Raw genomic sequence first — 16,457 nt, forward strand, 5'->3', positions numbered from 1 at the left:
CTCGATACCTCATGAAAAAAAAGCCAAATACGAAAAAGAAGCATCACCGCTTTATGCTAACAGATTACGAACAGAAGGCAAAATATTCACAATTGACCATCATTATCAATGGCAACAACAAAAATGTATACTAAACTGAACTGAACTGAAACTAAGAAATTGCTCAGAGATAAGCCTCACTCTGGATATACCGTCCGGGTCCTACATGTCAATTTTTCTTCTCTACAATGCACAGAGGTAAGCCTCACTCTGAACATCCCGTCCTGGTCTTACGAATCATTGTTAAGATATTGCACAATAAAATTGCTCAGAGATAAGCCTCACTCTGTGCATTCCTTACGGGTCTTAAATGTCAGTTTTCCATCTTAACAAGGCTCAGAGGTAAGCCTCACTAGAAGACATCCCGTCTGGGTCTTACGTGTCAATTTTATGCGATCTCCAGTGACAGAGCCGTCGCTAGCCAAACTGCCGCCCTAGGCAGAGACCCATTTTGCCGCCCTAGGCAGAGACTCATTTTGCCGCCCTAGTAACAGACCCATTTTGCCGCCCTAACAGAAGCCAACTCTGCAGAATGCTAAAAATTAATATTGGATAATCGAGGTCCAGCGCACGCTCAAGCGTTTCTACCGTTTTATTTTTTATGGATTCAAATTTTAATCCAATAGATGATTTATGCAATGTAAAATATATTAATTGAGTTCAGGTTTCAGATCCTTCGTTTCTTTTCTTTGATATGATGCATATTTATTCACGATGCAAAGATGTTTAAGATTAGTAAATTTGAAAAAAAAATCATCAGTAAAATTCGTTTAAATAAAAAAAAATTATTCAATTCTTTCTTCCAGTAAATGTAGATAATGTCACCCTCCATTATTTGCCGCCCTTCTAGAGTGGGACCTGCAGTTTCAAGTTCCTAGCTGAGTTTCGATTTTAGAAAAAGCTTGAAAATTTGTTTTTTGTTTATTAAAGATTATCGAGTAAAACAATCGGATGATGCGGATGAACCATTACCTAATTCGAATGCGCCCACGCCCAACACTAGTTAATTTGATATAAAAAATTAAGAATATTATAAAATAATGGAATGTCGTATGAAACAATAAAACTTCTTATATTTCTTGAGAAGTTTAAGTTGGATGTGATGAAATAGAATCGTTTTCTTATATTTTGCGTTCCATCCTGAGGAATCAACATTCTGATTAGGGAATTGAAAATAAAATAATCCAGAACCCCATGTGGCCATAAAATTCGGCAACGTAAAGGGAACGCCGACAAGCCTGATGAGTGCATGTGTTTTTTTAGCGCCAATAACTCGTAAACAGCACTATGAGGAGATCATGTCACATCTGGATATTTATAATGCGGACCTTTTATGGTTTTTGATGTTATTTAAATTTGTCGGTATTCATTCCTGTTGTTGCTCATTGGTACTTTGAATTTCTACACATGTGATTTTTGTTGCTCAAGCTTGAAATGCCGCCCTTGAATTTTCCCGCCCTAGGCGACCGCCTACCCTGCCTACCCCCTAGCGACGGCCCTGTCCAGTGATAAAAACTTATTTAATCACTGTAGAATTGCTCAGTGGTAAGTCTCAATATAGGATATCCCATTCGGGGCTTAATGAAAATCATAAACAGCAATCTCTGTGGAACAAGAATATAACACACTTCCAAAAAATATGGAATCTAACATTGCCACTTCAAACAGCTTTATGATTTTCAGCCTTGCTACCGCTGGTAAAAACCATCAGCTAGGTCAGTTCCTCTGGTCTGCCAGTAAACCACTTAACCACATCATCTTGAACTAAGAACCCTTCCTCCTGAAGTTGACCATTCAATATCTCCGCACAGAATGTACTGCTTTTCTGACAATATTTTATTGACTGTCAGGTACCTGTAACATTACGCAAGGTGAATTTCTACTTCTAATGAACTGCTCTTTCAACCCTGACAAATGACGTAAATGAAATGTTTCTAAGAATTTCTCAGTAACGGTTTGCATTCAAGGCAACCATTGGTAATTTTTAATTCAGTTTAGTATGGTTTGCCCATACTATATAAATGAACTAAATATTGAACTATCAATGGCTAGTCTAGTCTAGTGGCTGGTGATTTTATAGTTTGATAAGAAGTTGCATGCAATGTTATATATTTTTAAAAGGACATAAAATAAGCGGTTTTATTTTTTATAGGAATTGTAATGGTTTACATTTGAAAAAGCACAAGTTTCATTATTACTCAAGAACTGATCAAAGGATATTAATGGCTTCAATAATGGAAACGTTTCATAATTTTCGATTCAGTTTCATATTTGAGTTCGATATAAATAAAATACAATCGTGAAAAATTTAAAAAAAAATCTTGTGAATCCTGTACCTAAACATGTAAAAAAAAATTAGTTCGATTCACAAAGAATTTATTTCACAGAAATTCTTAGAGAATTGAGTTCATTCAAGTAATGAAATTCAATTTGGTTACCGCCAAAAAAATTACGAACATTGCAGGTTTTCCGCAATTTCGAAAATTGTTTTTCATGATTCTTCATCTTATTTGGATTGAGCACCCAAAAATACATTGATTTGAGCAGAAAGAGTCACTTGTGTGAATTATTCCGTTTCCGCGAGAAAAACTAATTAAATTTTCATTTCCCAAACGTGAATGGCGGACCTTGATTGGTCCTCTTTCCTCTGTACAACTCCCTATATTTGCACTCCGCTGGTGAGGTCCTAAAATAGCCGGGAATTGTTAAAACATGTTCAGCGTCTGCGCCAAAATGCTCAATGCGACCGCGACTTGAATAAAATCAATCGCTAAATAATTTCATGTATATATTTTATATTCAGTCCGGATTTCCATGGACTTCCCTTGCCACTCTTACATAACAGTTCCGCATATAGAAGCGTTGAAGACTTGTTTATTGATTTAAGGCTTATATCCGAATTGTATAGGTACTCCGCCTATATCGACGAAACATTCATTCATTCGCTTTTTCGCGATGAAACCAGTAATTCCCATTTCTCAAATGGTATTGGGATAATATTTATGCAGTTTTCATCGTTTTTAGAGAGTTTACACAGCAATGGCGTAGCAGGGATTTTTTTTAGGGGGGATGAAGATCGTACGATTTAGATGACAGGGGTACATGAGGAGGGGAAGATGTTGGCTGTAGGCTGACGGTTGTATGAAAAAATTAAATATGAAAAATTCATTTTTTGATTCCGAGATTGAACTGAAGGTCGGAGTAAATCCTTAAAATAACAAAATTAAATAATTGTAAACAATAAAAGTTTTTTGAATCTACTTGATAGCCAGGGGGGGGCGAAATTTTTTTAGATACACAGGCATTTAAATTCACCGATAAAAGTCTCAACTTCTTCTATTTTATAATATATTTTTTAATTTTAATATATTATATCAAATTAAATATTTTTCAAGAAGGTCAACGACCACCCCCTCCCCTGAAATTTTTTTCCGCTTCAATATAAATACCAAAAAATTGGCCACTTGGCCACACTATGTACATTTCCTCCACAATAATATATCTTTATGATATATTTGGTTTATTTTCGTCTTGGAATACAATTCGAATTCTAAAAATTACAAAATTAAAAATCAACTAAAAAAAATTCAAAATAACTGAAACTGTACAAATTGAGTAAGCGATTAACAAATGGAATAACTAGATCAATATAAAGACAGACGCACGTTTCGGAATTTTTGTATTTATTAATACAATTTTTCATCATCAGTGCCTTATAGTTAAAAAATTACTGAATTTACCACTTGTATATCTACTTCACAAAAATTGCAATTGAGGAACTTCAAACTAACTAAACGTTTCTCTAGTAAGGATTCACAGAGAAAGCAATTACATCAGGTATTCATAGATTTCTTCCTTCATCCAGAAGACTAAATAATCTTTTATTAGTTGAAGTAATCATTCATTGATTGAGAGTCATTTTCAACCAAAGAATAAATTTGAAATTTCTTAAATTGTTATTTCAATTGTAAATGTAGTTCATGAGAATGGCAAGAAAGAAATCTATGACTACCTGATTTGATTGCTTTCTTTGTGAATCCTTACTAGAGAAACGAAGAATTGCAATTTTTGTGAAGTATATATACAAGTGGTGAGTTGATAAATTCAGTAATTTTTTTGAATTATAAGGCACCGATGAGGAAAAATTGTATTAATAAATACAAAAATTCCGAAAGTTCCGTTTCTGTATGTTCTTCTTCTTCTTCTTAATTTAAGCCTAGGGCTTAAATTAATTAAGTTTTAATTAATTCGATTTTTTTTTTGATTGGTTATTAATTTTGTCATTTTCAGAATTGGAATTGTATTCAAAGAAAAAAATAAACAATATATATCATAAAAATATATTATTGTGGAGGAATAGATACAAAGTTGTCATTTTTTGATATTTATATAATTTTAAATATTCAGTTTTCAGATTTTCCTACGATATTCAATTCATTCTGTAAATCGTATTCCAAATCATAATAAATATTCAACAGAGAGAGTCCAGTCAATCTCTCATTTCCCATTTTACTTCTTAAATACGTTTTCAGTCTTTCGAGGGTAGAATAAGTTTTTTTTCTGGCGTCGCCGTCGATACTGGTAATATACAGAATATTTTGCGTAATTTAGATGATTATGTTAGGATATAATGTACTCAGATCATACTTAGAAGTATCGATACTAAGTTAAAAATTGGAAATTCCTGATAATTCTTTCTTCTACATCTTGAATTCACAATCAAGGGTTATTTCCTTGCCTTCTATAAATCCTTTTCTTATAATTTTGATAATTTTTTGAAATTTAAATCAGTTTTTTCTAACTTTGTCCAATTTCAAAAATTCATAAAAAAAAGAACGTTAGATATGACAACTCTGAATGATACCGCGTACTGAAACTGAATTCATGTTAATTTGAAAAATATGAATAATTATTTTAAATTCAAAATAGAAAGTGATATTTTCAACTTGAAAACTTCAAATGAGAAATAATGAGTCCCATTCTGGAATATGGAAAAAATTAATATGTGTCTGACTCGACCTCGGCATGTGTCAATTATATCCCAAGTTTCAATAAATTCCGCCGATAAGTTTGGTTCTGATGATGGAATCATTTATTCCATGAATATGCAAACTCACCCTGTAACTTTATTTCAATCCGTACTCACCTAGTCCTACTTTACCTCTGGTAAGAGTATATACAGTTACTCCCGGGACATCCTGTAGATTATTTTCTTTAATTCTCTGAAGTTTTATTGAAATAAGTGGAATATTTCTATAAATATCGTTCAGTGATTTTTGCATTGAAAAATGAGGGTCAGCAAAACAGTTTTCTGTATTTAAAAGGCAGTTGTTCTGAGTAACAAGGTAACAAGTAAAACATAACCATGAAATATCTTTGCGAATCTGATACATTCTCAGACGATTTTATTTTACAAGATGTGGTGGAACGAAGGATTAGCCACAGAATAAGAGAAAAAAAATTCTAACGATTAGGTATCTCGAAATCTACAAGAAAATTTAACTCATTAGAAAAAGGCAATCAGTAAACTGTGACGAATAAATTAATCATTAGGGTTGGTGCTAATTTTTCCGATAAGTAGCAGAGCTTTGATAAACTCGTAAATTCTAGAAATCAACCATGAAATCTCTCATTTTTATTTGTACTTTCAATTTACACTCTGTTTACAGTTATGTGGTGTTCAAGACAGCGAATGACAGAACGAGCACTTAAAAGCTCTTGATTCGTTAACGAAGTTTGTTTCATTGATAAGTGGATTATAAAGAATATAAAGAGATGTCATTCTATAGTCTTCAACGGCTCATGAGAAAACGTGAGTTCAAAAACCCAAAATTTTTCTCGAATTTTGGACGATTTTTGTTCTCCTTCCGAGAAAATTGTGAAAATCCTGTGACTGCTACCTTCTACCAGGTCAGCTTCGGCAAGGTCAGTTTGTGGAGAACTAGTGCCCATACATACGTGACACTTATGCCAGTAATTCTGCAATCTCCACCTTCCGAAACATAACGACTCAAAACAAAAGGTAACTGAATTGAATGTTTCCTCTAAATCGAAACGCCTTTCCCGACAGAGACTCGCCGTCTCCATTCCATCTCAACCGCTTGGACCAAGGACAATCCGCAGACCTCCACCTCTAGACACTCCCCGCTCCCAAACGCCCAGCCGACGGAGGAACCCCATATCCGCACCGCTCTCTTCATTCCTTCCGTCGCCGTCGACCTGCTCGAACGTCGCGACGCCAATAGCGCCAAAGTCTGCAACGCCGCGCCGGCAGCATCCTCTGCGTGTTCCGGCACGAGACCACCCGACGCCGCTGCCCTACATCCCCGTCAGCTGAGTTAGGGGTGTCCCGGTGGTGGGGGATAGAGCTACTGCATAGCGCAACGCGCCTCGGCAATACCAAGTTGACGGACCTCCGAAGAGGCCGTTTCGAGCACACTCACACACAAAACGCGATATCTGGAAACCGGGTTTTCAGGCGATCCTCAGTCTACCGTTCCCTCCTGGAAAAGAAGACTCGCTTGGGACGGTACTGACTGACCACCGAGGGGCTGTGAAGTAGACAGGGTGTTTGGATGGAGGCTGTGAACGGTGTGGCCGACGGGCCACCGCCACCCAGTCCTCTGACAGGGTGCTATTTGCTGATCGTGCTAGGGGAACCGCACACTGGATCCCACAAAGACATCATATTGCAGAGGCTGGCTAAAGGTGAGTCTGACAGTGTATTTTTAGGTTAGGGGCGGAAAATCGATATAAGGCTTAGCCGGTGTCCATTTTTATACAAGGCAATTATGTTAATTGTGGTGGAGAACTTTTGGGGTCGTTGGGGATGAAATTTTTCTGAACTGGCTATGATATTTTGGCAGGTTTCGTTTTGGAATGGGCAGAATTGAAAAACCTAAAATACGTCCGTACAACCGCTGAAGGACATTTTACGGAAACAATTTGAGCTTTTATTTGACATTTGATCTGCAAATTTTACGAAATGGTTTTTATTTCCTTTTGCTCGAAAATGATTCCGAATCCGAAAATTTTTGAATGAAAAGCAAATTGTGAAACTACCAAAAAAATTAACTCGATCGGTTGGACAACGCGTAAGCCTCAGCTGATCGACGTTGAAGTTGATAATATCAACGTCATATTCAAAATGAGATATTCAAAAATTGATAACTCCGAAACTAATTCCATTCAGTGTAGCGATAGCATCGAATTTCAGGATTCTGCGTACTCAATTTCTGTAAATATGAATTTTTCAAAATTTGTGTTCTTGATTTTTTGCCTTCAAAATACATGGATCTTGATCACGAGCTTGGATGTGGTATCACAACTGATTTTTGTACCAAATTTTATGCGAATGGCACTTGAAGTTTTTGTGGAAAACTTTTGACGGCGTAAGAAGGACAGACATATTCGATTTTTGAATTTTGTACTATTCAAAATGTGAACTGTAAATTTTTTCAGAGGGGTTGAAATTTTCCTTGTTCGAATGATTCAAAAGTTTCATTATTGAAAATTATAAACCAAAATCGGTAGTTTTTCCCACCAATTCCATAACCTTGAACTTGAAAAGAATTATTTATGACACTGAATTAAAGCACCTCATAAGTTCCTTAAGATATCTCTATTAATATCATCACCCACATCAATTATAGGAGGTTTCTAAAATTTGCTATGGTTTTGCAACTGAAAAACTGTGTCATATTATATTTTACCAGAGAAGGTACGCAAATTGATCATTATCAAGAACGAAATATACTGTTTCATATAATTACACAAAACATTTTTGAAGACACTAAAGTTAACTATTTTCAAAAAGAAAGTGAAAAATAAACTTTTGCCCGGTGTCAAGAATAGAAAAATCCACGATATTTGAATACAGGATAACATTATAATAATTAAGCTGAGACTGTCAATACAATAAAAATTATTACACAAGAAATAATAATGTGAAGTATTTCTATTTTATATAAAAAAAAACACAGTATTGGGAAGGATCATTTATAAAAATCGACTATAAAATCTCATTTTGCACTTGCTAGGTGAAAATTTCTCGCTTTTGCAAAAAGTGTTTGTTCTTGTTGAATGAATAATTGTACTCAACATTCTATATAATAATCGTGAGTAATACCACATTCTCTTATTTCGAGAATCCGATTTATTCAGTAGCTAAAATCCAGGAACAAAAATTGAAAAACATACTTTTTAGATACCTGATTTTTATAACCATTACATGGAAAATTATTATTTTTCAACACCGAATTCGATATTTTTCATTGCATGATTTCCCATCCCCATAGTAGGTTATTCATGAAAACCAAATATGAAATCAGAATGAAAAATTTTTGAAAATGAATAATATTTGGTGTTCAAATGTTCTGCTTAGTTGAGAAATCAATAATGCAGGATTTTTGTTCATATAAATTTAGAAGAAAAATAAAATAGCCAACTAAAATTTCTCATTTCTTTTTTTTCTACATAGGTTCTGTTGAATAATCATGAAATATCTGGACTAAGGAAATATCAGTTTTATGAGGGCAATCTAGGGGTTCAGAATTTTCAAGTTACCATGCAGTAGCTATATGGTTAAGAAGTCCAAATATGAATCAATATATCTCTATAACCAAATTTCCAAGCTTCAATTATTCATCATGAAACATTGACCTCTAAATGAATGCAACTAAATTATTCAAAACCGACGGACTTCTTTAGAGAATTTGTTGAGGTTATGCAAAATAGAATTTTAGACTGAAATTGATTTAATCATTCAGCAAGTGTCATTTTTTTCAAGAGAATATAGTTATTTCAGCATTTTATAATCGAACTGCAGATAACAAGAAAAGAATATATAAAATTTCCATATTGAAGCTGTTTTCCTAAATATTCTAATACAGTTATTCAAGAATTTATTACGGAACCTATTCATGGGCGCCCGCAGGGGGGGGCAGGGGGGGCCATGGCCCCCCCTGAGATTTTGATTGCCTCATTTTTCATCACAACACCCTCAATATTACTTTCTCAATCCAAAGGGCATGGAAAAAAGGAAAGTAATGGATTCTCAACAATTTTCCGGTTTTCAATGACAATCATGGACGCCTTATCGTTTTTCAATAATTTTCATTTTGCCCCCCCTGAGAAAAGTTTCTGCGGGCGCCCATGAACCTATTTTACGGTGATTTCAGCAACCATTCATAAGATAAGAAAAAACAAATCATTTCATATTGTATAAATCTAACTGAAAATATCAGCCAAGATGCAAGTGTATATCAAATCAAACAAACTGCAAAACGTCTATCAATCATCAAAACGCATAAAATCGAAGGAAGTAGAGTCTCAAATAAAAATTAACGGTTTATTTTATAGTTGAAACTATGATTCATAACTGGAAACTGAAATAAAATCAACCATAAATGGGTTCATTGATAGTGAAGTTTTCATTGTGTACCAACATACCGCACGAAAACTGAGATCAATAAGCAGAATCTTAAAACAAACATGAATAGACTCAATTCATACGTTCTAACATGAATACGTAGTGAAGTTTCATATGAATAGAATTTCTTTCATTTCCGAAACATGATATAAGGCATAAAGAGTGATGGAAGGAATATGATTTGAAAAAATCTATGCATAAAAAATATTTCAATCTTCCTCGTCGACAATATGAACACCACATTTTATATTCAGAGAAGACAATTTCAGTTTATTTTTTGTCGGAAAACACCGAGATAAATCAATTTCTATTAGGAGCAACTCCCTCAAAAATGTTGAACGGGGTCGAATGCAAATAATGTTGAAAATTTTATAATTATATTTATGAATACAGGGTGTTTTTAAATTGTAGTAAAATGAGATATTTCTTGGATAATCCCAAGAAAAAAGTCCTATATTCAAGCAGTTTCTAGTACTCCTACTTTTTTTTATGATTACACCAGTTTATCAAATTTTTATCAATATTTGCTACAGATGGGGTAAATAAGTACAGAAACTTATAATTAATTCATTCACCATGGCTTACTAACTGGATCTTTATAATAATTTGAATTTTCCTGAATACTACTAGAGAATTGTTTGATTTTTTTTTCTCGAAATCGGTAGCAACTACGACAAAACTACAAGGAACCAAAAAGTGTAGTACTGGACCAAAGCTTCTTTTTACATTTTTCCAAACAACCAGTGGTCCACCAAAAAATATAGTTCTGGAAGAAAGAAGCGAGCAATATTCCAGAAAAAGTATCGCCCTGTAATTTCGCATTCAAAATTAATATCTAAGTATATCACATCATGAAAAACTTGAATTGGAATTTTTTGCCAGAAGACTAGGCTGCATTCTAATGGGACAATTATTAAGCGGTTAATTCTTCTGAATTTTTCATAAGTTGTAGAATATGATCTGAACAAAAAAGTCTTTGTGTTCATCTCAATCCTATGACTAGATTTCGATATACAGGGTGTTGAATTTGGAAAATCGCATTTCTTCAAACATTGTTCGAAATAAAATTCATACCATAATTCACCCTGTAATTGAATTAGTCGTCCGTGGATTTTTGTCATTACCCTCAGCTCAAGAACACCATTATAATGTCAAACAGTATTGGCTTTGCTATGATCAGCTTTTAAGAAATATAGGTGTTATTACAGAATTTGTCAAAAATTTTAGTAGGGACAAAAAATTGGAAAATTCCACGGACGACCTTTTAATTATAGGGTGAATTATGAACTAAATTAATTTCATTTTGAATAATGTTTGACTCACCCCTTATCTAACAATATTTTTTTCAAAAACTAGTCTAAAATTATTACCTTATGGATAAGAAATTCTTGTCGCGCAAAATTGTTTCATTCAAAATGTCTTCCTACGAGAAATGATATTTTGGAGATATTATGATTGAGTTATACCCATGGACCTTTTTGTTCAGGTCATATTTCACAAAATACGAAAAAAGGTGCTATGAGGAAAACTTGAACAAAATCATACTTTAACACCCTGTATCTCGAAAATCAAACGTTTGCGAACTCATCATCATAGCTGTATATCATGTATATTGAACACAATATCATCGAGTCGACTGAGAAAACAATCGACCTACAAAAAAGAAACAGACTAGACACGTCAACCTCATAATTTCGTTCAACGGATAACGAGAATATTGTTTAATTGAAATTTCAAAATGAATGCAATTAAAACGGATTTAATTACGACGATACTCACGTGCGAAGCGTTCCTGGTATCTAAATATGCAATTATGTCTTATTTTCGAGGCACTCCATCCGTGAAGATCTATTTTTGAACCGAAAAGTTTTATTGTGGTCTGTCTAACAGATATGTTTCCAAGAATCGAGGTACTTATCCATTTAAGACTTCAATATGAGCGTTGAACCTCTGAAGTGACTTAACGTTAACGAATTCAGAAGTAATGATTCACAAATATAAGTTTCCATAATACCAACCTCAGGTCTATTCAGAAGAATGAATGTTTGTTCCGATAAATGAATGAGAATTGATGTAGATACTGCATTATTTGATAACTAGCTTATAAATATTTTCATTGAATGTTATTAATTAAGTAATACTTCACTGAATAAGTCTCTGGCCTAACCAGTAAAAACACATCACCGTCTAGGGTGATAAAGAGAATTCAACGCTTCTCTAACTTTTCAATAACTCTACTGTAGAAAGATTCGTCTTTGTATTCGAAATGGGCTTCAATCTCGGCAATCACCTCTTCATTAGAGCCATATTTCTTTTCCGAGAGCATTCTTTCTAGGTCTGCAAAGAGCCAGTTATCACTGGGGACCAAGTCTGGAGAATCAAGGGGGTGATTAAGCAGTTGGTAGCGCTATTTGTTCAATATGACCATGGTTTTCATCAATTTGTGACAAGGAGCAACGGTTGTTGAAGTTGAAACAATGCACATAATGTTGGTAGCCTATTTATGGAATAAATACAAATGCAGTGAGAGTATCGTTAATTGAACAATTTGGCCTCTCCATTTTTCTGTGAACTAATTTTCAGTGGCAACATGATCTAAGCTTTCAGATGCCGTAGATCTATTGCGATTCTGGCAGTTGAATTCGCATTTTCGGTGAAAATCTAGTGGACCAGTAGAGGGATCCTACCAATTTATTGTCCATTATCAACGTAATCACAACAAATTTGAAAAGAATGAACCTCAAAGGGATTTTGAAGTTATATTTGTCATTGAGTGGATAGCTACAGCTGGCTTCTATAATTTTGCGAATTGAGATTTTCGAATATGTCGAACGTAATTCATTATCTCTTATTGGAGTTGAAATAATTTCAAAGGAGAAGAAAATACTATCCATGTCGCCTCCAAATGTTTTAATGAAATGGCAAAATGTTTCGATATCCCAGAGATCAGAGACCCTAAATTCAAGTAAAAGGCACAACTGAGCAAAAGGAACTAAAAAAAACAATGTAACGGAGGAGAGAAAAAAGTAAATAAACATTAAGAAAGAAAAATATACAAATCACTTGAACCTATCATTATCAGAAATAAAAATTCTCGGAATAAAATTGTCGCATCAAAAAAACAGAAGATGAAAATAATTTTATTTTCTTTATTTAAATTCAACCATTTTTGGCGACAAAAAGCAATTAGACATAATGTCTGTGTCTAGCCGAAATTGTCTTCACAATACTTAATATAAATGTACCTGCATTAGTGTAACAATGGTCTTTCGTGGTACTTGTGCATTCAACTTTCTCATCCATAGGGTTCTCAGAAAGGTACAATAGAGAATAATGCCCTAATTAGTGTGCCAGCACCATGATTGAGCAGGCATACACTTAGAGAATAAGAAAAGGAAGAAGAAATTCACGGTGTAAAATAGGATTTTATGTTTGTAACCTGCAGGTATAAAACTGGGAAAAGGGAGTTCAAGGGAGTAAGTTGCGAGAGGATGACCAATTGAGCTAGTAGTGTTCAAAGATGTTTCCAAGTGCTGTACCACAATAAAGTTCTCGTTTGTCGTTCATCAGTGTTTTAATAATTCCCACGAAAATGTGATACCCCAAAAATTTTATTTGAAGAATAATTAAATAATAGCGCCCTGGTCATCGAATTTGGAACACTCAGTATACCCTCAAACAATTTTCTATACATCTTGTTTTTCAAATATTATCGTGCTAACGGCCGGACGAACATGATTGAATTTAACCGCAGATTATCCATCTATAAGTCCAACCCAATCGTTTACGACCATTCAAAAAACGCTTTAGCGCAAAAAACGATCTCATCGTGTTTTGTCCCATCGGGCGATCTTCTCGTCACCGCGCCGCAAATTATTGTCGAACATTCGCTCTGCCCACAAAACTGCACGTTATTCGAATTAAAATTCCGTCACAATTACCATCGGCCGCAGCATGGGGAAACATCCAAGCAAAAAAGAAAGAGAAATCGACAATACGACGGGGCCACTCATGCAAGTCTTATCTACGCCTCTCCAGACTTGCAAAATCGATAAGAGTCACAGGCAAATTGTCGCGAAGGCTGAGTACGTCTGTCTGTTCGTTCGGCGAATCGCGCGACCAGAGCCGTCAGGCGGAACGACAAGTGGGTTTTGGAATATCCCACGGACTGTTAGCTACGGAACTATCCCGGTTATGTGATGAATTTCATGGGGAAATCGTTAAATATTCATGGTATTGTCTCGGCAGTGGTGTGGGTCGATTCTGGTTCATTGTTTGCGATATTGAAAATCTTTATCATATCGTTGGAGAATTGGAGATGAAATTTTTTTCAGCTACCCCGCTGGAAATTTATAGTTCATGATTGGGTAGTTGAATATTCATATAATTACATATCTATTTAATTAGGGAAATATAAATTGCATGGGTAACTTCAGAAGTAGATCTGTCCGATGGTTTGATCTACCGGCAAGTTAAATTTGCTGGCAGTGAGAATATGCTGTTCTGTAGATCGGTTAGGTAATATGTATTATTTTGTAGTTTCTTATATTCTATCTTCTGCATTTCGTCTTGATTGATTGAGATGAATTTGCCGGTTTGGTAGATCAGGTAACTCAAGAGATTACTAATTTATAATAATGGTTGTCATCATAAAGAGTAACACTTCACTCATTAAGATCCCGGCCTAAGAAGTCAAAACACATTTTCTCTGGAAAATTCTACCTTCGTCTTCAACACAATCACCTTCCTGAGTAATACCAGAAAGATTTTCAAGAGAAGAAAAACCGAAAGAGAAACACTCTGGTGAAATCTTCCTGGGTTTGATCATTCCAAAAAGTCTATTCAAAACTTTCATACTGCAAGATCTAAAATGTATCAGGATCTCACCAAGAAAATACTAGACTTCCTCACTGGGGATTGCCGCTTCAGTAAGCACCTCATGAGAATGAGTCCATTCTGTGGAGAGGAGGAAGAAATTCCAGATCACCTGGTGACGGAATGCCTCACCATCAATAGCCAACGCAAAATATGTTTTGGACAAAAACTTGTGGAAGCAAGGTAGTAGCTTCCTTGAAGTCATCCCATATACTGGAGTTCATTAGAACTTTGGAGAAATGGAAGGCGAGCCTTAGATATCGTAAGGGCCAAAAAGCTATAAGGTCGCAGTGCAATGGAACTCCCTCAAATCTAATCTAATGAGCGATACATGTAATCAAACCATCCTCTAATTTTCAATATCTTTTCTGCTTTCTCGGCGATCTATTCTTCATTAGAGCTAAATTTCATTCCCTTGAGCCTTTTTTGTGGTCTTCCAAAAACCAATAATCCCCAGGAGCCAGATCTGGAGAATAAGCTGGGTGGTCAAGAAGTTGGAAGCGCAACTCGTACAATTTCACCATTGATTCAATCTATTTGTCGTAAGGAGCATTGACTTGGTGAAAGAGAATTTTTATTTTCAATATAAGGCTTTTGTTCTTAATTTCTGCAAAAACCATAAAATGTTATATTTATGTCTATGGTTTTACCTTTGTCAAGTCTCACAATGCTGATGCCATAAGTTTGCCTGCTGATATTCTAAATTTTGGACGATTTGGACATTTTTCAACGAATGTTTACCACTCAGCTACGTTCTCTTTGACTAAGGAGTTTACCGATGTGATGAATCAATGTCTCATTCACTGACACTAATCGACGTAAAAAATTCTTTAGCTCCAAACAGTATTTGGAATCGATGATTCGTCTTTGCTTCTGATCATCGGTGAGCAAGCGCGATACTCATTTAGAGCAAAGCTTTCTCATGGACAAATGTTCATGTGAAATAGTACCTAATTAATTTCCTCAGTTTTTTTACTCCACCGCAATCTCACGAAACTTCAGTTCATGATCGCTCAAAACAATGTCATGCTTTTTGAAACAACTGACGAATTTGGGCAACTAAAGCGTTCAGCATCGACGCTTGAAGTCAACACCATCTTTCAACCTTCGATTTAGCCGAGTCTGAATAACACATATCAAGCTTTTGTTGACTTGCATAGTATTTGCCCATCGAAAAAACAATATTTTATTCATTTTTCAAACAACACAAAAAAGTTTCTAGTAATCTGAGAATGTATGAAAATATTATTGATATTTGAGTTTGAGCCAAACTAAATTGAATATCGGCAATTCTGTTCAAATTTTTGAAATTTGAAATGTTTAAAAAAAATTATTTCTCTTCTTAACAATTGTAAGTATGTATACAGAGATTTTAGTCAGACGAAGTTTTCCGAAAAAATTGGACTCAACGAATGAGAACAAAGATAGCGAACGACTCCATTCCACAAAACAAAGTTGATATACATCAAAAATAATTCAGAAGGATTGACCCTATCGGCCTATAACTCAAATCAAAATTTCAGATTGTTGCCTTTTTAAAATTCTCTAGAATCTTTTAATAATGTGAATCATCCAGTATATGAAAAGTATGTTTCATCACTAGATACATATTGAGAATTTTTTGTTTTTTTTTCTTTGAATGAGTGAATACTTCAGAGGAAACAGATCATCACTTGTTCGGTTCGTTAGAGAATTTGAGTCATTCGGAGTATACAATTTTCTGTAGCTATAAATTAAACTTGACTCATCCTACTAGAACTTTCGGGAATTTTTATTACATTTGCCATGTAGAAGTAGGGTGAATCAATCACTGTTACTATAAGCATCTGAGTACATTTTTACTCTTCTGTTAATGCTATTTTTAAAACGAAATGCAGTCGTTTTCATTCAACTACTTTTAAGAACAATTCTATTCTCGTTTATTACAGCGCTAGAATATTGAAAAATCTAATATGAAAGTTATGATCGCCTGAATATTTTATATTGCAATCTTGCTTTGAAGTAACGCAAAGATTGAAAATCGTTGAGATGGTGCTTCGATAAGATTCATCAAAGGAATTATGGAAGATATCGAGTGCAACTGAAGTATTCACGAGAGAGTAAGTAGGGGAAT

General features: G+C 34.6%; 1 protein-coding gene across 1 annotated transcript in view; it reads left to right on the forward strand.

Annotated features, from left to right (window-relative positions):
• The first annotated feature begins 6,237 nt into the window (after positions 1 to 6,237).
• The window catches only part of LOC123671043 (microtubule-associated protein futsch), a 184,802-nt gene continuing 174,582 nt past the window's right edge, over positions 6,238 to 16,457 (forward strand). Inside the window, exon 1 of the mRNA XM_045604686.1 lies at positions 6,238 to 6,747. Coding sequence (XP_045460642.1) covers positions 6,615 to 6,747 — 133 coding nt within the window. The 5' untranslated portion in view covers positions 6,238 to 6,614. The remainder of the gene's footprint in view (positions 6,748 to 16,457) is intronic.

Source organism: Harmonia axyridis, chromosome 1, assembly GCF_914767665.1.
Source record: "Harmonia axyridis chromosome 1, icHarAxyr1.1, whole genome shotgun sequence".
Taxonomy (NCBI): domain Eukaryota; kingdom Metazoa; phylum Arthropoda; class Insecta; order Coleoptera; family Coccinellidae; genus Harmonia; species Harmonia axyridis.